General features: G+C 44.8%; 1 protein-coding gene across 5 annotated transcripts in view; it reads right to left on the reverse strand.

Annotated features, from left to right (window-relative positions):
- Nucleotides 1-2,739: 2,739 nt before the first annotated feature.
- Nucleotides 2,740-24,368, reverse strand: part of DLC1 (DLC1 Rho GTPase activating protein) — a 419,617-nt gene continuing 397,988 nt past the window's right edge. For all 5 annotated transcript variants that reach the window (XM_027597776.2, XM_027597779.2, XM_027597780.2 and 2 more), the window contains 11 exons: nt 20,165-20,228; nt 16,668-18,091; nt 16,013-16,189; nt 13,033-13,192; nt 12,714-12,912; nt 10,761-10,974; nt 9,130-9,244; nt 8,313-8,531; nt 7,280-7,497; nt 6,085-6,258; nt 2,740-5,324 (listed from right to left, as the gene is read on the reverse strand). In XM_027597776.2, the coding sequence (XP_027453577.1) occupies nt 5,204-5,324; nt 6,085-6,258; nt 7,280-7,497; nt 8,313-8,531; nt 9,130-9,244; nt 10,761-10,974; nt 12,714-12,912; nt 13,033-13,192; nt 16,013-16,189; nt 16,668-18,091; nt 20,165-20,228 (3,085 nt within the window). In that variant the 3' untranslated portion in view covers nt 2,740-5,203. The remainder of the gene's footprint in view (nt 5,325-6,084; nt 6,259-7,279; nt 7,498-8,312; nt 8,532-9,129; nt 9,245-10,760; nt 10,975-12,713; nt 12,913-13,032; nt 13,193-16,012; nt 16,190-16,667; nt 18,092-20,164; nt 20,229-24,368) is intronic.

Raw genomic sequence — 24,368 nt, forward strand, 5'->3', positions numbered from 1 at the left:
CAGACTGGAGCTAGACACACTTGGCCTTGAAAGGTACCTGTAACCTACAAAGCTTTCTGAAACAGTGTCCTTGGGAATTAAGACTATTTTTCCAGGATCAAGTCCCTCACCATGGTTGATGAGAGCCATACTCAAGAGTCCTAAAGAGAGGAAGGCTTTTTGCTTTCCAAAACGCTCTGTATCTTAATAGGAAAGAGAGAGAAAGAAATGAAAAGCCCCTATGAGAAGCAATGTTTTTAGCCCTGAACTAATAAGTCCAATGAGATGAAAAATCTCGGCAAAGAGGTGTTTATACTATACGTGTCAACACAGCCTTGGGCCCAGACAGGCAAACCGCCGCTCTAATGGGAACTGTGTATACACAGCAAGGGTAATTACGTGGGGCTACAGCTGCCAACATGATTTAGCAAACTCCCTGCCTGCAAAGGACTGATCCTCCCCTGGAGAATGGGCCCAAATTCACTGCAACTACACAGACCTACCTGAGCTCCCCCTGCCACAGGCTCTTTGAGGTCTTTTGTAATTTGCATTCCTTAGGCAAATGGAATTTAAATTCCTTAGGCAAATTTCATCCTGATGGAACACCAAGATGACACGCATGCCATGATCTCATTGTTGAGGATTTCTGCTTTATAATCATTAATGTATGCTTCAACAGGCAGATGAGGTAAAGCATTTGGGCCCAATCCCACTTGGCTTTCACGAAAGCTCCTTTCCCTTTCAGTAGCCCTTGCTTTTCAAAGCACCTTCACAAAGATCTCAGGTGTACCTCACGGTCTGCTTGTGTGTCGGGAAGGATGTAATGACATATTGCAGAAAGACACAGGACCGGGGTGCTGGTGTGGGCTGCAAGTTAAGAAGCCTGTAGGTAGATGTTTCCCTTCTACCCCTGCAGCAATGTGAGATCAGAGGGGTTGGGCAGGTTGCAGTCGGAGCACAATCTAATTGTTCTGCGTTTGCAGATGGGGGGAGGATCTGTCCTCTGTTTCACAGGGAGGCCTTTTACCTTTCAAATTAGATATTCAATTTGCAAACAGAACTGTAAGTTCTTTCAAGCATTAACTTGGAGCCAAGCTTTGCCTCATATTTATTTTTTCCTACATAGTATCACCTTCAGCATCTCAGTCGTAGGGATGATTTAATTTGAGACCTGGATTAATGTGACTGTTTTGCTATGAACCTTCGTTTTCCTAGTTCTTCTCAATTCTGATGCTGGGGCATGTGGATTGGCTGCTATGATGAGAAATTTACCTCCTGATTAGGGGAAAGGTCAGCAAATGAGAGATGGTTGAGGCAATGGACCTGGGCTGGAGTCTTGGCTCCTTCCTCCGGCTCTGGGTACCTTAATTGTCACTACCTCTCTAAGGTGTATCCTTATTTTAGAATAATACTTATGCTTCATGGGGTACGTGTGAAGCTTAAATTAAGTGTGAAAAGTGGACAGAAATAAAGACCCACGAATGGTGTTATAAAATTCTACACACCCCTATAGCTTGTCTCTCCCTGTACACACACACATAACACACACACAGAACACACACATACACATACACACACTTAACTAGTGATGTTAGAAAGCACTGATTAGGATCATCTTAATTTTTCTTTAGATTTGACTTTTCAAAAATCTCACTTGTCTTCATCAGCTCTGAAAAACAAACAAAAATCTCTTAAAGAACCATCTGATTTTGTTAGAATTTTCCCAGTTATTCTATCTATAAATTGGTGAGCAAGATGTTTTGAGTATAGTAACTACCCTGAGTTTTGTTCCATGCAGATCTTAAGCCACCCCGCCTGAGTGCCCAGGAGCCTGTCCTCACAGTCAGTACATGGCGTATCATTTCTGTTCGTGTCTGTGAGCAGGTTTTAGTTCAGTGACGGGAGGGTGAGGACATTTTGCTCACTGCCGTGTCTTCAGTACTGAGTGCAGTGTGAGGTAAACAGTAGGCATTGAATAACCGACTCAAGGAGTGGACAAAGTAAATGGGTAGCCTGACAAAGCCAACTGAATCTACGGTGGTTATCTGTAAGTATGTCTCCTCCTTTCTGGTAACCCTCTGCAGCCGGTCAAACAACTAAAGTTGTAGGTATTTCAGGCTTAAGACATGTTTTGAGATTTTTTCTTTTAAGATTTTTATTTGAGAGAGAGCACAGAAGCAGGGGGGGTGGGAGAGAGGGAGAGGGAGAAGCAGGCTGAGCAAAGAGCCTGACGTGGGGCTCGATCCCAGGACCCCGAGATCATGACCTGAGCAGAAGGCAGATTCTTAACTGACTGAGCCACCCAGGCGCCCCGTGCTTTATTTTATTTAGCTCTGAGGAAACCAGGTCTGGAGGTAGAGAAGAGGAAAAACAAACAAACAAAAAAAAAGCCTTTGGTCTCTGTGTGTCTTTTAAAAATTATTGTGAAGTTTGGTTTTTTTTTTCCCCTCTACTATACCCAGGCTGAGTGTTTGTCAAAATAAAACCTCTTCTAAAATGGCATCAGTTTCCAAGAAACAAGACTTATGATTAAAACTCCATCACAAAGAACTCTTAATTTAGAATCAGTGTCCGCAGCCTCTATATACGGCATCCATGCACCTTCAACCAGCTCAAACTTTCAGATTTCATTAGGTTTAACCATGTCCACTCTCTGCAATCTCAAAATGGGCAGTGATGCACCAAAGCGAGGGCTTACGACAGATGGCATCCCAGGTTCTCTCCCTTCTCAAATAACAGAAGCTGAGTCAACGAGTTCCATTTAGCAAATAATAAATTTATTAGGTGCCTACAAGTACAAAACACTGAAAGCCGCTGTAGGGGATTATAAAGATGTGTAGAAGAGCCCTGCCCTCAAAGAGCTTACAATCTAGGTGATTAGTCACAATTAGTTAAGTCATGGCAATAGCACTCGAGGTGACTTACACAGAGTTCTTGGAACATTCACATCCTTTGAATTCTCCTGTTGTCGTACGTGTAAGGAATCCTTTCTACAGGAAAGCAGACCAGTGGGAAAGAGGCCTTTTGTGGACTTTAACGGTGACCTTGGCTTTGCTTATGAGCATCTTTCTCTCGCTGGCTCCTTATCCTTGTAACTCTCTCAGCATCGTTTCCTAACGACCTTTGTTAGGAGAGAATCTCCATGCTTCCTGAACCTTCACCAGGGTTTCCTGTTTGTTAGTGAGTGGCTCAGTGGCAGTTTGGCCTTGGAATGATTTGCAGTCCGATTTCTCCTTCAGCAAATCTGATTTTCATTTTAGTTGATGCTAGAATGATACGCTTTGCAATCTGTGGTTTTTAAGGGTAAGAGTGAGATGTAATACACAGGAAAGCAGGCCAGACCTTTCCCTTACTTTAAACATTTAATAGTGCACTTGCGGATTATATTCTGTACAGATATAGAGCAAGTTATAAACCTCTTATTTTATTTTTTCTTTCACTTAGATTGTATTCATGTAAAGTGTATTTACATTAGGAAAAAAAAAAAAAGCCTTGAGGTACAAAACCCAAAAGAATATCTGAGGTATAAATACAAGTATATTTTAAATAATAATTTTTATCATGCTTTATCTATGTTTGAAAGCACAGTGGACATGTGTACATGTTTCTTTATCTTAATAGAATGGTATATACAACATATAATCTTACAAATCTGAAAGCTATTAAAATTGAATATACAAGTATATCTTCATGAGGAACACTGATATCCAAAATACTCAAATTTTAAAACTCTAATCTCCCCCCCACTGCAAATTCTTCAAAGAACCTTTGAAATAACACTGACAATGGTAACTAAATAATAACAAAATAAAAATCCTTCTTACAACTCTCATTCATACATTATTCACTTTTGATCCATACAAAATAAATTCACTAATACTGTCTCATGAGTCAATCTTTACGGTTACAGTAAAGCCTGGACAAAGACCACCCACCCTTCCAAAAAAACTGTGCTGGTGCTTTTTCAGTTTTTTTTCCCCCTGTGATAACCATTTTCCTTTACCGCTAAAAAGATAGTCCAAGGGCATCATTATAAAGGAAAAGAAAAAGAAATGTAGGGAAAACAAAGCAAAAAAAAAAAAAAGTTGCAAAAAGGACAAATCCAACAACTAAATATGTGCAGCTTTCAGAAATGCCGTGACTAACAACAATCAGCATCTGTTGTTAAATTTTAATACCGTGGGTTAAATTTACAGGGATTTCCTTGGGACATACATAGTTTCCGATGTTTTCGGTGTGTCTTCAAGACCTTTGGTTATAAACAGGAAAATGCAAAGCATTACAACAGGTAAAAGGTTCTGAGGCTTGATTCAGGAGTAGATGTTAGGGTGTTCAGTCATTCTATCTTGACTTACAAAACAAACACAAAAACCCCCAAATAAAACTGTGCTTTGGAGCTAGTAATGGCGGGGGGTGGAGGGAGTAGTTTCTTCCCTGAACTAATCTATACTGGTTAAAAACTATATCACTATTTGCAATCAGGTCTAAAGACAACTGTGTTTGAGAAGGGACACTGGAATCAATCGACTACAATTACGTTTAAGGAAAGAGGAGAGGTTGGTCAAAAAGGAATGTGCTTAATAACTTGGAAAAAGAAATAAGCGACCAAGGGTGTTGGGTCCCCTTTCTGGATGGGTCCATGGGCAGTCAGATAATCTCAGGTTAACCTGAACCTGACGCATCAAAATCCTTCTTGAAGGCGTCCCAGTGTGCCAGACACTGTGTTCCAACGTACACATCTCTGCCATTCAACCAGCAACAAACACACATACACACATTCCTCTGTGCAAACCTTTCTTTGCTCATCTCAGTGAGAAACAGGTCAAAGAGTACCAACTATTCCAGTGGATACACCGGTCCCCCAACACACTGCAGATACAATGACATAGGTACACATACACCAGTATCACAAGAGAATGAAGTCTCTTCATTATTTTCTGTAAGGTATTTATAGTTTTGCTTCTCAGAAGCAACTTGAATAAGAATACTTTTTTTTTTCTTTTGCACAGTCTTATATATTCCAGGCAAGGTCTATAAACTAGACCTTCAACAAACAGGAAGCAGCTTTAAAAATGTCTTAAAATCGCTACAGTTGATCCCCACACTCCAACTTCTAGTTTTCTTAGTTTCAGGACTAGACTCGGAACCCATTCTTCCAAGGACCGGCAAAGGGCTTCCAGAAACAAACGTCCGGACGGTGGACACGGCTGCTCGGCTTCAGTAATCACCTAGATTTGGGGTCTTTGGTTTCAGTGTTCTGATTGCTGAAAGAGTCTCGGATCTTCACGACTTCAGCTGCACACAAATGTCCAAAAGATTTTGTGTACCACTCTGGCATGTGGCCCCTGCAACGGAAAGGAAAAGCAGATGGGTTCTTCACACTGGAAAGCCCCCAAAGAAGCCAGACGGAGCTCCGAGTACACTTCCAATGTCTTGATCCAGAAGCCACGTAAGCAAGGATTACTGCTAGTATTCCAGGGTAACCTCCTGGCATAGCCATTACACTTCTGGAACCAGAAGTTTCTCAAGAAACAACATACTGAGTACAGACACTGAGTGACATTGTTCAGGGAAAGCTTTAGCATACAGAACAAAAACAGATCACACAGACGGGTGAAAAAGTACCGAGAGGTAAAGACTGCAAATGAGAATTTAACCACCGTGGAAAGCTTTGAGAGGTTCATGTTTTGGCTGTATTGCTGAATTTCATTGAGTTTTCTGACATGAACACACATTCATCAGTGGCACCCGGTATAGGCCCGACTAATGGCTGAAACATACTATATATATTCACATATATTCATTATTTTCAAATACCTTTGAATATAAAATGAGAATCATCTGCTTGCCAGTTCCAGCTCTCATCTCCTATGGCTTTAAGTGCATGGCAGAAGCAGCGTATTACCACCTTCTCTAAGGGATCGAAATCAGGAAGCGGTTCCCCAAAGACCAAGAAACAGGAAGGTGTTACTTTATAAAAACTGCTCTTTAGGGAGCAGACAAGATACAACGATGTGTTCGTTTAAGCCATTCTCTGTAGCAGACAAAAAGTCTCATCTTCCTCATGACCCTTACCATGTCACAAAAATCAGAATCAGAACATACCTTAAGTCGGCTCTGCACATGTAGGTGAGTTTGGATTTCCCCGACCCGCAGGGTTCGATCAGATACCAGGAGAGAAGTACATTGACTCTCACCCCCACCACGGGGGCCCGGTCGTGATCCACGGAGGTGAGTAAAAGGGCACATGCCCCCTTCGGTAAATTAGTTCTCCATGTTCTGTAGCGACAAAACCAGAGGGGAAAAAAAAGATGGAATCGTCAGGAAGCCAAGTTGAAAATGGGCCCCACTGTCAAAAGAGACAGCTAAAGGGGCAGGATCAGTTCCTATGCTGTGTGACCTAGTCCTGGATGGATGGCATCCTCTGAACTACTGTGCAACGGGCTCTCGAGTGAGTAACTCCGTACAGAGCCGCTACGGTGCATATATATTCACACATCAGCTCTTTGGAAGAGAACCAATATGAAGTGTGACTGAAAACCATTTTTACATTTCACGAATGTATGAGCACATGGACATCCAAAAGAGCACTACTGCTCTGCTGGAAAGCTCTGGACTAATGATGTGCCATTTCCTCAAAGATTTTTGGAATTCCTCGTTCGATAATGTCTCCAGAGAATTTATGAATTACATATAATTCAGCTTTAACCACAGCTCACTTGGGACTTAAAAGTTATTTCCTGGCTTATGCATTCACTTGCTGTTTCTAGTGAGAAAAATCTATCCTAGAAGGGGCAAGAAACTGCTAGCAATGAGCATATTCAACTGAATGTGCCTCTATTTATTTATCGTATTTTTAAATATTTTTATTTTATTTTTATTTTTTATTTTTTTGTATTTTTAAATATTTTTAAAGATTTATTTATTTGAGAGACAGTGAGAGAGCATGAGCGGGGAGAGGAAAAAGCAGACTCCACACTGAGCGCAGAGCCTGATGCAGGGCTCGATCTCACAACCCGCAGGTCACAACCTGAGCCAAAATCAAGAGTTGGATGCTTAACCAACGGAGCCACCCAGGCGCCCCAAATGTGCCTCTATTTCTGAGTTCAATTCCAAAAGCGTTCAAACTATTTTCAGGATGAACACACTGCTGGAATACACACAGACACATTTCCCGTATCTGGAAGGGTTCAACACTATTTCAGAGGCATACCTTCTACTTTACATAATTTTACCATCTCATCACATTCAGTGACACCAGGCACATCCTTACTACAGGGATCCATTCGGAAGCTCTCACCTCAAAACAACGTAGTCCCGGGCAGGGTGGGGCGCCATACTGTTTTGGACATACTGGTAAATTTCAGTTTGGCTGTCCAGGATTTCAATCACTTTGGAATCCAAAAGGTCTACGTCCCAGAGGTGCTGTTCTTTGAGGAGGCGCTTTAAGATTTCCTCAGGCATGGCAGGGACTTCGATGGTGGACCGCCAAAGCCTTAGGGGAGGTCCTTCGCTCACCTGAAAAGAGGATGTATTTTTCAGCGCTAAGACCATTCACACACCCCTACACTTTGAAGGCCAATTGCCAGTTGTATGTACAGTCATGTGTTTGGAGACTAATTATTATCTATATGTTGGTATCCCCAAGTATATTCAAGAGCAGGCCAGAAAACCTGGCCTTTGGCCAATTTTCTGATCCAAATTATTAACATTTGTTTTCCTGGGACTCATATGAGGGTCAATGCAATAAAAATCAGATCATTTATCTGCATCCTAACATCTGCATGGCCATCCAGATGCTGTCACTGTTTATTTCTTTTCAAGGTGGTAGAGACGGGATCAAGAAATACTATCACGGGCCTATCATGCTAAGCCATACAGGACGTCCCTGCCCTCAAGGGGCTTTTAGTCCTAACAAGTTAATTTCTCCCCCAAGTAATCCCCACTCATTAAAGGGCCAAGAGAAGAGTGGCTGAGAACAGAGGAGCGTGCAGGGGGATTCTGATCAAATTATGGAAATATCTAAGCATGTCATAGAATGCCCTAAAGCCCAATACCTATTGCCCAGGGAACTGTACTGTGATTCCGTGGAACCAAAGGATTTCAGTAAATGGTCCGATTCCTCCAACAAGCGTGAGTTGACTATGATTCCTTGCTGACCTGGCTTCCACTCTTCCCCGGGGAACTGAATCACCTGGCTGGCCAGGTCTACAAGGAAGGGAATGGGTGACAGATGCCCATGGAGAGCTGAGCTGGCCACAGGGTCTCACCTCTGATGAACCTGAACCCTGACCGCTGGAACTCAACCAGATGACAACAGGGCCAAGCCTTACCTTCTTATAGGACAGCTCGGCCTGCTCAGACGTGGAGTAGCTGACCCAGCCTTTAAACTTCTCCTTGACCTCTTTAAACAGGCTGTCCATACAGTCCTGGAGGAAGTGCTGGTAGTCAGCCGACTCGTCATGATGCAGGCGCCCCAATGCTTCTAGAGTGAGGGGCTTCAGCTCCTGTTCTGTGTAGGAATTCCGACATCGACTCATTTCCTCAGGAACCTGTGGGGGACGTGAGAGACCAAAAGGAGGTGAGTGTGCCTGTATTTGTTCCCGATGCCCATCAGGGGAAGGGGCGGTGCGGTGGCAACACACTGGGCTCTCGGGGCGGTGCGGGCACCCCAACCGCTCCGTTTCCCTGAACACTGAGGGCTGGGCCTGCTGACCTCCCAAGGTATTGTGAGGACACAAACACATCACGTTCATAAATGTATCTAAAAAGCCTATTCCCATGTAAGGGGTTCTTCTGCTTTGGAAAGTCAAAGGAGGGTAAATGACGAATATGGGGCTTAAGTGCATGAGGACAGGCTTCTCAGATCCAGAATTTATTTCAGATCATTGGTTGCTTTTGCTTTTGAAGTCAAGGGGTATGGCGCTAGGCAAATTTCATTCAACACATTAACTCTAATGAGCTTATACATTATAAAATAAATAAGATGTTCTTAGAAAAGGAAAAAAAGAAAGACATTCTTGAGCTATGTATATAATCTCCGGCTGTGGAAAGATCTTTTGGTAAGATGTGAACAAACTCGGTGCCTAAGATTTTGTCTTCATGATTTATGTAATCCTCAACAAATAACAAAGCTCCCCAACTCCTTACCTGGAAAAGCTTCTTGCACTCAGCAATCATATGGGCCAGACCCTGAGTGGCAGCGAGGTTTTCATTCAAATCTTTCTGATCTGGTTTGCCCAAACTTTGTTTTCTTTGCATTACCCTAGGCAGAAGAAATAAGGGAGGGGGGAGATTCAAATATTTATGTGTGTTTAACTGATGTGTTATTCTAGGAAACCCAAAGGAGGAAAAAAAAAAAACAAACCATCTTACCGAAGCCTATGTTACCAAGAGGTTCGGGAGAGCTTTACTTTGGTCACTAAAATTCCTCAGTTTTATCAGCAAAGCACAAAAACATGAAAGGGACTGTTTTCAGTGAGATCTAGGCTGTTTAAAGCTATCACGTTAAACAGGTTCCTATTTAAATAGGGCAGCTTGGAAGGTCTACGGCTGTTGGTGGAGAGACAGAAGGCAGCTTCAAGGGGTGCGAGGAGAGGAGGCATTGCACGTCCCAGTAAACGGTGTCACTCTTCTTTACAGCTTAAATAAATAAAATCCCCTCCCGAAGGCGAGGCGACCATCTATTGTTTCCTAGAGGTTTCTCTTAATCTTATCTGATCTCTCTCTTCTGCTCATCTCTTGTTCCCTATCCTATTGAAGATGGAATGCCTCAGTTCACGTGAGAACTAGATAAAAAGATATGTTAAGTTACTGTATGACTTTCAGAAGCAAAGCTGACTTCACCCAGCACAACCAGGCCTCAGGCCTGGAGCGAAGGAGTCTCTGTCCAGTACCTGCAGAGCTGAGGAAAAGGATCATCAGCTGGATGGGTTCGACGTAGGGGGTTAAGTCCCGTTAGGGCCTCCTTTCTTACCTACTCCGCTGTGAGGCCCTTACGGGAAACATTCACAGCAGTAAGAAGCTCCAACTGGCTCGGCCATCTCCCCTGTCAGATGTGGGCAAGGTACTTATTACACGGACCCTCCCTGCAATCTCACCTCCCTGCCAGGATCTTCACCTCCTATGACTGTTCCCAGGATTAAATGAGAGAATGAATGTCAAGGGTGTAGTCCCGTGGTTGGGTCAGAATCAGTGCTGAGCAAATATCAGCCTTTGATATTTTCCAGATCCTCTGACTTCTTCTTCATCTACCCCCAGCTTATATATGTCCAAGGAGAAGCTTTGCACACAATGGGCTTAGGCCAGGTCCTGGCTCTGAGGCTCAGTGTTATCCTTAGTTCTTTTAGAGCCAGCTAACTACCTTACAACTTCCAGCACAGGCTGGGGGCTTGGCTTTCTTGACCCTGCAGAAGCCAGGGCATCGAGGACCTTACTTCCAGCCAGTTTTTGAGGTGAGTAAATCTGCACGATTTTTTGCTGGCAGAAAGTGTGACGGGCAAGGTCACAGAGGGTGCCGGGGAGGAGCAGGGCAAACATTTGCCACGGCAAAGCAGATACCCAAATCTCTCAAAACCTGGTTGCCACTAGACTGTCTAGAAAGTCACAGCCCCAAGGCTGAGAAGAAAGGAGGGAAGTGTGGGGGCTGTGAAGGAAGGAGGCAAACTCTGCTTGACTCAGGTGTGAATCCAAGAAACCCAGGGGGCCAACCGAGAAGGAAAGGTAGGCTGCCCCGGTCTGAAGAACAGAGCATGTGTGTGCACATCTCCTCGGACCCGTACCTTGGAGAAGAATTCTCTCTCTTCAGGGTGTTGAGGTGGAAAAGGGAAGGCGCTAGGCACACAGCCAGGTTGGTGGGAGTCATCTGGTTTTCTTTTACAGCTGCTGTGACATCGCTCAAGAAGTAAAGAAGGGTCTGTAGGACCTCCCGGTTCTCATCAGGTAGGAGCATAATGGCGGCCTTGATAGCCTGGAGGCGCTGGTCCTTGGGCACACCTGTACAACACCAGCATTTCCTCCGTCAGGCTCAGTGCTTTTCCACGCACATCACAAGGAAACGTCCCAAAGCAAATACCAGCCCCAACGACCTCAGCCCAGTACTGAACAGGCACTTGCAGAAAGTGTACTTGAGGTTAATATGGAAGAAATTAGGGACCGCCACCAGCGTCACTACCCTCAAGTATTTCCTGCCTGTGGAGGAGTTAAAAAGTTTTCAACACCCACAATGCCAATATCCTCCTAAATCCACCTCGGAGTTCAACTCCAGATATGATGCCTGTTCTTTTGGTTTACGGAATTAGTTTTTCTTTCCTAAGTATTTTTTTTCTTAGAAATCCCTAGTTTACCATTCTCGGTTACTGAAAACACACACATTTATACTTTGGTTTAGTCTCAGTGAAAAAGCGTATCTAACATATGTACAAAGGGATAAAAACTTTCTCAGCCTTTACACAAAATGTTCATTATCTCTGGGGACTTTCCATAATTATAACTGATCTGCTCATTCGTAAGATGCGGAAAGGAAGCTGCTAAAATACTCAGTTGAAACAACAGCTATTTTTACTAGTAATTTCCTTAAGCTTTGGAAAGCATACTGAGAGACAATTATAAAAATATATGCTTAAGAAACAAGCCAGTAAAATAATATACATGTAGAAAATGCTGGGCCCAACCTTCAGGTCTCCTTTACTAGGCAAATCTGTCTTTTAAGAGGCATGTGGTGGAAAAATCAAGTCACTCAAGTGCAGCTCCATAGGACAAACTGATTAAAACAGCTCCATGGTTACAATACATAACAAATACCTTGGTGGGGAAAATGTGACCTGTGTTTTCATAAAATCTGAAAGGATGAAACAAATAATGAAATAATCCAGACCAGCTCCATTTCTCATAAAATAAAGTCCAACGCGCTGGTTTAAAGACAATTCGAGCACGAAGAGAGAAGCTGCTTTTATATTACATTGCTGTAACACCACACTGAGCCAAGAAAAACACGGGGCTGTAAATGCTATAATCCTGATCTTGATCATTAATTTAGACAACTGTTTGCTTTAAGCTTTACTTAAAAGTGAGAAGGGCATGGTATTGTTTTCCCAAGTATTTCTGGCAGAAGCTGAGATGAATAACAGAAAAAGATTATTTATTCATTTTACAGCAAGATAAAACACACAGACACCTGTGAAGTTTTAAACCCAACAGGCCCTGCTGGAGACCTGCGCATCAACAGAAATATCTTGGTACCTGCTCTTCTATAAGCATCTCAGATAACACTGTTCTAGAAGCGAATGAAAGCGTGAGCTCCTGGATCAGAACGTAAGAATGTGGGGAGCACCTGGGTGGCTCAGTGGGTTAAGAGTCCTACTCTTGATTTCGGCTCAGGCCATGATCTCAGGGTCGTGAGACTGAGTCCGGCATCGGGCTCTGCGCTTGGCATGGAACCTCCTTAAGTTTCTCTCTTTCTCTCTCCCTCTGCCCCAACCTCCCCCAAAAGAACGTAAGAATGTAGAACTGCTCCAGTAATGAGAGAATGATGATAAGGGAAATTTACTTTTGCATTATTCAACAGGTATACAGAAACCCGTTCCACAAACAAGGAGAAAAGGAAGAAACTGATGACACATACTTCCAAGAGGTCATCGTGTGGGTTCCAGAGAACGGCATGACAGGAAGCCACGGGTTTCAGCCGGTCCCACTTTTCCCCAAGGCCAACAACGTGGAAATCAAAGAATACTTACACTGATAGATCTGGAGAAAGGTTTCTGAGAGCTTGTTCGTCATTAGTGGCTCAGGAAGGTCTCGAAAATACTGCTTCAGCATGTCTGCCACATCATAAGCAGACTGCCCCTCATAGCTGACACAATCTATGGCACTTTCATTCATCTGGCGCAGAGCCTGGATCCGGGATTTGACACCAGATTTTCTGAAAAGCCCCACCTGTTGGAAGAAAAACATGACATGTCCGGATAGAAGCAACATTTCCACTACAGAATCATAAAAGGAAGCTTGAGTCCGAGGCCCCACGATTCCACGGGACCTGTGCACAGCAGTCCTCACCTGATCCAAACAGTGGTTGCGGAGGTAGCGCATGGCCTGCTGGATGCTCTGGGGCAGGGGCTGTCCCGTGCGCTGCACATTGACCGTCAGAGGGACCCCGAACACATTCCGGTCCTTGTAGTCTGGGACCTTGATCCTTTTCATGAACTTGGGCACAGCCCTATTTAAAGAACAGTAGTAGGGGTGGGGAGAGACGTTTATTTGTCTGTATACTCTTACCCATCTTTGCAGGTAAACCCCGTGGGCTTTAGAGCTGTGCTAATAAGGTGGCTATTTAAATAAAATTACAGATTTAGTTCCTCAGTCGTATTAGCCACAGTTCAGGTGCTCATGAGCCATCTGTGGCCAGGAGTTACCAGATGAGCAAATATAGAACGTTTCCACTGTCACAGTTCTGTGGGACAGGACTATTCTGGATCTTCCGAGAGCTGGGGGCTATGAGACCCAGGGACATTTTCTCTGCTGGGGATTCTCCTTCCACTATTAACTCTGAGAACTGGGTCTATATTCTTAAGGGAGCCGATGGGCTTCCTTACAAAATGGCAGCATAGGAAGGAATAAGAAACAGAAAACATTCAAGACCCGAATGAGGCGCTTCACGACAGAATTTGAAAAACATGTTCCCGTTTGTCCTGTAAATGGACAAGAATCATTTCTAAGTTTCTGATGAGTTTCAAAGCATTTAAGGTATAAAAGGATCATGTAATGCTGGATGAGAAAAGAGCAAATACGTGGTGTTGGTCCAACATAATGAGAACCAACTCCAGAGCTCAACAATGGGGGCCAAGCTAATGACCCGAAGTCAAAATAAATCCTCCTGCTGATGACCCCGGAGTGTACCACATCTTCAGGTTTCTAAAGGAAGACGGAAGAGAACAATGAAGGTTTTGTGAGCCTACGCCAGGCTCCCCGGAGTCCTAAAACCAGGTCCAGCCCCAGCAGTACATGGAACAGCAGGAAACCGATGTCACGCATTTAATGCTGTCAAGCAGAAACTTCAGCTCTAAATGTGACCTCTCTAAATGGGACAAGAAAGGGCACGGCCGAACAGGAAAAGAATTTTGTGCAGAATTTCTCCTTATTCCATGGATCTCACAATGCAAGGCTTTTACATTTGGTTTTGACTCACTGGAAAAACTGACCAGAGCTCAAGAAGTATTACGGACTCTCAGATTCTTGAGGGTTTGGTGGGAAGGGGGTGGACAACTCAGAAACGAGAATGTAAAATATGTACTTTTAAATAGCCAGCAGGGAAAACAGGGCTCTAAGCGCCGAGGAACACTGCAGAAGACAGGCTGCTTTGACTTCTGAGGGCTTCCCAGCAGCCACGACACGTTACTGTTTATAGCCCTACGAAAGGTAAAATGAAAGTGCAGAGCCAAATTTGTATTTCCATACAGTTAAATATATGGTATCATGGCTACAAGTGTGTATAATACTCGCTTTGTCGGGGGGGGGAGGGGGAAAGCCCAGCGGCGGAATGTGCAAAGAACACATTACGATCTCCACCGAGAATCTGAAGCATGTGGGGATAAACTGGTCAATACTTATTTCTGTCATTCAGAACAAACAACTTCTGTATTTAGCGAGGCTCACATAATAACAGCCTTTGAACGGGAGGTGCTTTGATGCTGAAGTTAAACTCACTCCGAGTCCTGAGGACAGGAGGACCTGGGGAGAGAAGGGACCCTTACGCTGCTTTGCCGACTCTCCCGGGCCCCTCTGGTCGCTGCTAAGGGAAATGGGCTGCTTCTCTGTTTTTATAAAAAGAGGAGGTTGTGCAACTGGGATGATAAAACACTCAGATGAGTGAAAAGGCCTAAGGATACCCAGCTGACACAGTGAAATGTACTTGGATGTCAATCTGGAGGTAGGTCTCTGCTTTGCAGATTTCTCTGACAGCAGAGAAATTCAGGTATGCAAGCATTAGGTCCCATCCGTGACCCATGCGGCCTGACGGTCTCCAGCTCATGTTGCACACGCCAAGGGCTGTATTCTTGAAAGTAATTACGAACAGTTCATCCGATGAATTTTACCTTCATGTATATTTTAGCCTATAATGTCTTAGAGCAGTGAATTCTTTGGGCTTGTTATTCACTGTTCAAGAGTCTCTTTTAGAAAAAAACATAACCTGAATTTTTTTTAGCACAGGTAGATTTTTGAGTGATGCTTCAAATATTTACACCAGAAACGATTTCTAAAAACATACACGAAGAGGGTTATAAGGCCAGGTGCCATACGTCAAACATTTCAAAGTTGGTCTCAACATCCTATGATAAGAACAAAATTTTTCTTTCCTTCTTCCCATAAGTATGATCTGATACTATACATATATTTACCTGTGGGGGGGGCTATTTCTTTTTTCTCTTAAGATTTATTTATTTTGGGGGGGGGAGAGGGAGGGAGAGAGAGGGAGGGAGGGGGAGAGGGGGAGGGAGGGAGGGAGGGGGAGAGGGGGAGGGAGGGAGGTGGGGAGGAGGAGGGAGGGGGAGAGGGGGAGGGGGGGGAGGGGGAGAGGGGGAGAGGGAGAGAGAGAGAATCCTCAAGCAGACTCCCTGCTGATTGCGGAGCCCGATGAGGGGCTGGATCTCACAACCCTGAGATCATGACCTGAGCCGAAATCAAGAGTCGGATGCTAAACGGACTGAGCCACCCAGGCGCCCCTGGTGGGCTCTGGCTAACACTGGGAAGGAGGCACCTATACAGTGTGATGGAGCAGCAATGCATTCTCACCCCAGCAACCGGCGATTTGTCCACCTGAGAGCTGAAACTCACTCAAGCAATCCCGCCGCTTATTCCCTAAAGTGAGACTGGCTTGAGCAGTATCAAATACGGCCTCAAGAATGCAGAGATTACATTAGGATGATAGTCTAAAGCTATTAATAAAAGCTAGAACTGCTACACACGCAGCATTGGGACAGCTTCAAGGAGCTGACCAAAAACTTTTCCAATTAGTTTACTGAGCACAGTTAACCCTTACCAGCTGAAGCCATGCTTATTAGAAGGTGTGTATTTCTCCAGCAGAGCGGTTAACTTTAGGAGCGAGTATTTCTGCAGCAGGTTCATCTGGGCCACTGACTGGCAGTTAATCTGCAGTGATACAGAGTTTAAGCTCGGCCGATGGGAGCTCTGGAAACTGTGCCATCTCAGCCTGTGCCTGTGGGAGAAGAGCAGGGGAGGGGGTGAGTACAAGGGCTCTTTAACAGGCAGACCCGAGATCAGCAGCAGCTGCACCCTGGTGTCTTATCTCGGGAACAGAGAGGACTCAACTTCCATCCCATTCTTTTCCTTCCCCGGCTGTGGTAAAATACACGCGACATAAAGGACCTTCTTAACCACTGCTAAGTGTACAGCTCAGAGGCCTTAAATGCCTTCTCACTGTTGTACAACCATCACCCCCAATCACCCCCAAGACTTACTTCCTCTTCCCAAACCGAAACTCCGGACCCGCTGAACGGCGTCCGTGCGTTTTGGACGTGAGGAGCGCCTGGTCTGTCACTTTTCTTGGGAGCCCACACGACTACGAATGCCACACCTGACCCTATCTCCTCCCCGCCCCCCCCACGAGAGCGGAAGCAGTCCCTTCCCGAGCCTCCCTCCCCTCCCCCATCTCCGGAGGGAAGCAAGGCTCTCACCTATTGGACCTGGTCAGGGAGGCCCCCACCCCAGAATCCCTCCTTTCCGGGATGTCCGAGGGCTCTTCGGGTTCATTCAGGGAGTTGCCCGTACTGTCCAGGTCACTGGGCGTGGCTCGGTCGTTGTCCACATCCAGGTGTATCTGTTTGGGAGAGCTCGGGCACGGAGAGACCGAGTCCAGGGCTGAGTCGGAGTCTCCCTCATCCGAAAACTTCTCTGACCACTGGTTGACGATCCTCTGCATCCCTTTCACATGGTAGAGGATGTCATCCAGCTCGGGGAAGATGTCCTCGCTCTCCAGGTCGGCCAGGTCCCCTGAACTGGAATAGAGGACGGAGCCCGGCACGTTGTCGTAGACACTCAGGCGGCTGCTCATGGAGCTGGAGGAATTGCGTCTCTTAAGCTCCTTGGGGCTGTCGCTGCTGTTTTCCCTCCTCAGGCTGATGTGGCCGGGGCCGTGGAAGCTTCCAGTCCTCCAGTTCACGGAGCTGTTACTCCCCGAGGGCGAGAAACTGCCATTGGAGAGGGCCTTGGGGAAAGTGCCGGGCTTATGATCTTCCGGGATGTAGAACACGGCGTCCTCCCGGTAGCTCTCGCGGTTCTTAAAGTTCTGCTCCGTAACGCTGCTGAACGTGGACTGACTGAACGGATCAAAGCCCTCCAGGTACATGCCCACCCGCTTGTTGCAGGCGCTGAGGCTCCGGGTCCTGGTGACCGGGCTGGGCGTGCTCACGGCGCTGCTGGTCTCCGACTGGCTACTGCTGCTGCTGGTCTGCGTGGAGTTGGAGACGCTCCGCTTGCGCACGGCGGGCACGTTGATGTGGTTGCCGTTGAGCGCCGAGATCTCCACGCAGTTCAGCTGCTTCAGCTTCTCCTCGTCCAGCCCCTCCCGCAGAATGGGCCCGCTGATGATCAGCCCCAGCTTGGAAGGCGCCTTGTGCTTGCCGTGGTGCGAACCCTTGAGCTTCAAGCTCTCCATGCGTTTCAGCAGGCTGCGCGTCTTGGACTTGGCGTTCTTCTCGGGGCCCTTCAGGCTGAAGCCGAAGCCGGACAGTTCCTTGGGAGAGGGCAGGCTGCAGAACGAGTCATCGTTGCCTGCGAAGTTGCCGGAGGAGCAGACGCTGAGGACCGAGTTGGTCCGGGGCGTCGCGGCGTCCCCGGCGTGGGGCGCGTGCACGGGGAGGCTGCCCGTGCTGCTGAGGCTGAGGACGGAAGCCACCTCCTGGCGCTCGCTGAGCTCCATCAGCATGCTCTCGTGGCTCGCCGCGTTCTTCAGGTGGGTGCCGTCGGGGGCCCCGGGGGCTGGGTCCTGCTTTGGGGAAAAGACATCAAACTCTTCCAGCCGGGACCACCTCTTGCTGTCCCTCTGGAAAGTCCATTTGCCGCTGATCGCACAAGGCTCATCCTCGTCCGAATCCTCACTCTGCAAGCAGAGAATGGAGGCATTCGTCACTGGGACCGGGCGGGCAGCAGGGTGCAGGACGCGAGCTCGTAATACGCCATGGGCGTCGATTCCCCCTTTATAGCTCTACTGTGTCATGTATGAGCCGTTGAGTGGATGGTGACGATTTTATTATTATTTTTTTACATTACAAAGATGTACACCTCAGAACTTTAACAGGAAAAAGCCTGACCGAGTGTTTCAGGCTAAATAAGAGTTATTTGGTAGAAACTGTTGGGTCTATAAGGCTGTTCTTTAATTGCTCACAGAGGAAACCTCTGGAGATCTGTGAAAATTCCAGGCATGCAGAATATTTTGAACCGGAGTCAGCAACGGGTAGGACTCCCTCTGGTCTGCCTCCAGTTTTGCTGCCTGTTGACAGCATGTGTTTATATTCTCTTTTGCCATTAAAAAAGGTAGTTTTCAAACCCTAAGAAGAACGGTAACTGAAATCTGTAGCCACCCTAAAAGTGTACATCTCCTAACAGACCAATGGCGACACCAAGCAAGGTAATAAGCCCCCACAATTTTTCAGTCGGATACTTTTCTGCTTCTTACCTGTTCTTTCTCATCCCCTCCCCCTACCAGACACGGGGTGGGAGCTAATGCCACACGTGTCCTGTGAAGTTTCAACCTCAGACATGCTCCAGGCCATTTAACAAGGCTTCACAAATACCCAGTCCTGACAGCATGGAACATTCAAAAACGTGAAGTAACATCTTTGCTGACCTTGCTTGATTTATGGGCAGCACTCAGGGTTATGCCGCGTCACAAACTACTGCATCTGAGCCTTCTAGGCGGGATATCAAAAGGCACCGTTCAGTCTGATGCAGGTCCTTCCCACTGGTGTGGAAAATATCACATGACCCACATGTCACAGGCAATGAGTATAGAGAGCATTAAGGCTGACTTGGAGACTCCTCTCCACAGCTCAGTGGGTGCTGAGGTTCCAGTTCATTTGTTTAAAAGGTTTAACTCCCCCCAAGAAGGTAGCCTGTTGCAAGTCAGGGACTGTAGGATAATTAAAATTTGTACTCTGAACAGTCAGAAATATGTTCTTTGACCAAACTTATTCCTGTTTACTCTAATTTGTGACAATTACTCCCAGGACTACACCCACCTCTTCTCCTAAGATCTCATAAAAGGTCCTCACATTTCATACACAGAAGTTATGTACCACCATTTGACTAGAATGTGTGGGATTTCCTGCCTTTCCCTCCGTCCCCCGCCCCAGCTCTTTTCCTCCCTCCCTCCAGTCTCTCATTATTCTTCAGTACCCCACAAGCCAGCCTTCTCTTCCATCCCTGCAGCAGCTCTGAAGCACGGTTACTGTTATGTGTGGGGAGAGTCCCCAGAGAACTTCAGCTTTAGTTTCTGAAGGGAATAATGGAGGATTCACTGGGATTGCCTAAGCCTCATTCCTTTAATCTGTAGTAGGCACTGAGTTAACAAGGCAAAATAATAGATGATTTGTTCCAATCAAGAACAGTTGGAAAAAACCCCTCATAGATACAGAGAACAGACTGGTGGTTGCCAGAGGCAGGGGTCAAAAGGTACAAACTTCCAGTTATAAAATAAGTAAGTTTTGGAGATGTGATGCACAGCATGGTGACTATAATTCACCGTACTGTACTGTATATTTGAAAATTGCTAAGAAAGATCTTAAAAATTCTCATCACAACAAAAAAAATGTTATAACTGTGTGGTGATGGATGTTAACGAGACTTATTGTGGTGATCACACTGTAATATATATAAATATTGAATCTCTATGTTGTATACCTGAAACTAATATTATGTGTCAGTTTTATCTCAATTAAAAAAAAAAAAAACAGTGGGAAAACCTCAGTTTATGGGCTAGCTGCAACTACTGGTTTCGGTTACCTAAGGCTACTTGATCTTTGGTAAACCTGACTGGATTATAACATTAAAAATGTAGATTTTTGGAACAAGGAAGTGGTAAGAGTTTGAGAGACAAAACCTCTTACAAAACACATAATCCAGTTTTTGGTCTGCCTCCTTTCCTCCCATCCTATTATACATTTTATATACTCACTCTCTTCCGATGAGGACTAATTTCCAGCTTCATCACCGCACACTTGTTTAAAGTATTTAGACGCCTACAGGGCAAAGAAATAGTATTAGCAAAAATAGGAAACCACTGATGGGTAGATACATATTTTTTTTTTTTCCAAACAGGTGACATGTGTAATGAGTTCCTTTATTCTATAAAAAATTATTCTATAATTTAGAACAGTGTTAGAAACTTCTTTACAAAGTGAATAGTTTAAAAATACCTTGACATTTCTTAAACTTCGTCATTTAGATTGAGTATTACTATTTTATAGTAAAAGGACACATTGCTAGGGTACTATCAGGTGCTTCTTATTCTTCACAGAACAAACAACTCTCAATGAGGAAATTTACTCTTCCAAGAGTCCCTAGGTTGATCTATTAGGTAGCTCCTCATAGCACCAAGAAATAAGAGCCAGTGATGTCCCCTTTCACAGAAATAGCAACAGCAACAAGGAACCGAGCAGTGTTCTTGGTAAATAAAAATAAACGGTATATTCTATCTCAAATCAAAATTCAAACAGAAAGATAAGCCAACTTTTAGACATAACAACCTTAGACACTCTGTTCAAAAATTTAGTGAGTTCTTATACAGAATGGAAATTGGAGCCTCTTTAATATCCAATTCTTTTTACAACTTCCTGTATGGGACGGGATAATGTTTGGGACAGTCATAGCTATAGTGGAAATGAGTACTGAAAACATTTTCACACAGCAGCTTCAAGGGTTAACAACAGAGCTCAAAAATCAGCACTTGAATCAGATTCTTCTTTGGAACAAGAGTGATATTTTTACTTTAAACATTTTTTTTACCCCTGCCGGGGAGTAATGTCAATTTATAATTAGGGAAATGATTTCGGTTTGTTTGAAAATGAAATACCAAAAAAAAAAAACACCAAAAAAAAAAACCACAAACCCCCCCAAATAAAAGTCCTCATCAGGAAATAATGAAATAGCTGGAAAGAGAAGACCGTCCCATACTCAGAAACACATGGTATTGTAGAAGTGTGAATGACAGCTCCCTCTAACAGCTTCTAGATGACCAGCACTTGGTCTTCCTCACATAAACCTTTGGCATATCTGCTGTCTCCCACGCTCAGCTTTCCAGTTTTTCCTACAATTGCAATTCTTCCTTTTCCATAGGATAAGAGCATTTGATTCACACAAATTCAAACTGACCAGGAGACTGCTTCTAGGCTTTATCTTTGGGATTCTGTTCTTGCAACTCGTCTAACAACTTGATGCACAAGGATAGAAAGTATTTTTGCCTGCTGATAAGACTGCCTTTGATTTCATAGATTACGTGGTAGCCTGTTTATAGAATAAACAAAGATAACTCAGAATGCTTATGTTGCCTGTGTTCAGAAAAATTCTCTCTGTTGATGGGGAGAGAAAGAAAACAAGTAACTAAGAAAAATCCCAAACTTTGAAAGGAGTGGCTATAAGGTCCCTCCCTAGAGGGGGGCATACATTACTTAAATGACTTAGATCCACAGTGTTTTGAGTTCTCAAATGTTTTCAAGATTTAAAGAATCCGGAATGGTTATAGTTAGTCTTAGGTCTGGGTTTCATTAATCAAACCTGTAATCAAATACCCACTTGACTTCATTTGGGCTTTAATGGTTGAGTGGTGTTTATAACCAGGTTTACTAGGCATGGAAGCCTCTGGCGGCAGGGGAGGGGCTCACTTCACAAATTCTAGATTTGAGTCAAACAAAAAAGACCCTAGAGGCTAGTTTTATAAAGGTCAACATTATCTTTTTTATGTTGGTAGCACCAAGCTAATGGCAGTTCAATTTTGAAGCCAAAAAGTTATTTCTTGGGGTTTCTGTAAGATTCATTTGTTCCCAGGACCTCCAAAGAATGCCCACTGGTGAGACCTTAGCTACCTGGAGAAAGGACCACACTGACACGAAACAGTTAGAGCTAGACGGAAGGGGGCTCGCTCCGGGTCAGGCGCCATGCCCCGCACCACATAGGTGTTATTTCATCTTGGTCCTCACAACAACCCTATGGCACAGATACTACCGTTTTCCTTTTGTAGATGAGGACATGGGGCTTTGGAGAGGTGACGAATTGCCACAAGAGTAAAACATGGCAGTTCTGACATTCAAAAACAGTATATCCTGTATGCTTTTCCAAAATCAATCTTAATGATGCTAATACACAGGAGCAGCTTATACCTGAAGTATGATTCCCCAAACGAGTGGCAACTGGTATCACGCACCATCTGTCCGGAAGGCGTGGTCCCTCCAACCCCCCTGGGCCCTCACAGGGCCCAGCTCCACAGGAATGTGTCAGTCTTATCTGCTGGGCAACTTGTACCCTGCTCTGAAGGGGGAGGGAGTACAAGGTGGGCCATCAAAGCTCCCGAGTTTTGCTGCAGGAAGCTGCAAGCACCCTGATAAAAGCAAAGCAGGGGGGTTTTGGGGCCTCGTATTCAAAGTGAAAACAGGGACAAGTGCGAGACGTGTGAGTAAAGAAAAAGGAACAATTTTCCAAGTAAGACCTGACAAATAAAAATTGTTCCGATTCTTAAAAGATACTTTCTTGGAATTAGTGCAATTGCTTTAAAAATGTACTTTCTTTTAACAGAACAGAAGTAGTAACAAAGTTGAACTCCACTATGTGGCAGCCTGCTTGACATTGGTTAGGCATTCAAGGACTGTTTTACAACAAAGTGGAGACTGAAGATGATAGCTGGGATATGTACTTATCATGATATGATTATCACCTTATTTACATAATTCTTTGGTGTGTTGATAGGAATCAGTTGTTAATTCCAAAGGAAAACAGTGATAGGGAACATTTTTCAGAACCTAGAGAGACAAGATCATCTCAGTCCCCTGTACACCCAGCGTGGGGCTCGAATTCATGACCCCAAGATCAAGAGTTGCATGCTCTTCTGACTGAGCCAGCCAGGTGCTCAGAGGCAAAGATCACTTCAGAAGAGGTGTTCTAATAGTACGTCGCAGTTTGCATTATTATCTGTATATGCTTCAAGGCAAGCAAACCACTCCCCCCTATTAATACTGAATGTGACTCTCTCATGATCTTGGCCTTATCATTGGGGTTCGATTATACAGCAAAACTAACGAGACTGGGACAAAAGCCAATCTCTCAAAGGAAACAAATACAAAAATCCCTTATAAGTGTAAGTGTAAGAATGTTGGTGAGCAATCCAAATCCCAAAAATGCTGTAGTTTCAAACTATAACTTTTGGTCACTACTAAACTTTATATTCAGATACTATTACCATGAGGGGCGCCTGGGTGGCTCAGTTGGTTAAGCATCTGCGTTTGGCTTACGTCATGATCTTGGGGTCCTGGGATTGAACCCCACTTCGGGCTCCCGCTCAGCAGGGAGTCTGCTTCTCCCTCTCCCTTTGCCCCTACCCCCGGCTTGTGTGCTCTTTCTCTCTCTCAAATAAAAAAAAAAATCTTTAAAATAATATTATCATAATTCTCAGGAAAACATTAAGTCGGGGGCACCTCGGTGGCACAACTGGTTAAGCATCAGACTCTTGGTTTTGGCTCAGTTTGTGATCTCAGGGTCATGAGATTGAGCCCCGCATTGGGCTCTGCGCTCAATGCCGAGTGTGCTTAAGATTCTCCCTCTGCCCCTCCTGCTCATGTGCTCTCTCTCTAAAATAAATAAATAAATCTTAAAAAAAAAAGAAAAAGAAAACACTGCCCTAAGTAGACTCTGCTACGAGATCAGCAAATATTATCCGTATAAGAATATTTATAATCGGGGCGCCTGGGTGGCTCAGTTGTTGTCTGCCTTCGGCTCAGGTCATGATCCCGGGGTCCTGGGATTGAGCCCTGCCTTAGGCTCCCTGCTCGGCAGGAAGCCTGCTTCTCCCTCTCCCACTCCCCCTGCTTGTGTTCCCTCTCTCCCTATCTCTCTCTCTGTCAAATAAATGGGTAAAATCTTAAAAAAAAAAAAAATATTTATAATAAATTTTTAAGTAGAACATTAATGTGTACATGGGAGCAGTTGTAACATTTATGTGTGGGAGGGTGGTAGGAAAGAGAAACCATGTAAGAATTATTTTATTTATTTAAAAGATTTTATTTATTTGAGTGAGAGAGAGAGAGAGAGAGCATGAGCAGGGAGAGGGGCAGAGGGAGAGGGAAAAGCAAGACTCTCTGCTGAACAGGGAGCCCGACACGGGGCTCGATCCC

The sequence above is a fragment of the Zalophus californianus genome, chromosome 2 (assembly GCF_009762305.2).
Source record: "Zalophus californianus isolate mZalCal1 chromosome 2, mZalCal1.pri.v2, whole genome shotgun sequence".
Classification (NCBI taxonomy): domain Eukaryota; kingdom Metazoa; phylum Chordata; class Mammalia; order Carnivora; family Otariidae; genus Zalophus; species Zalophus californianus.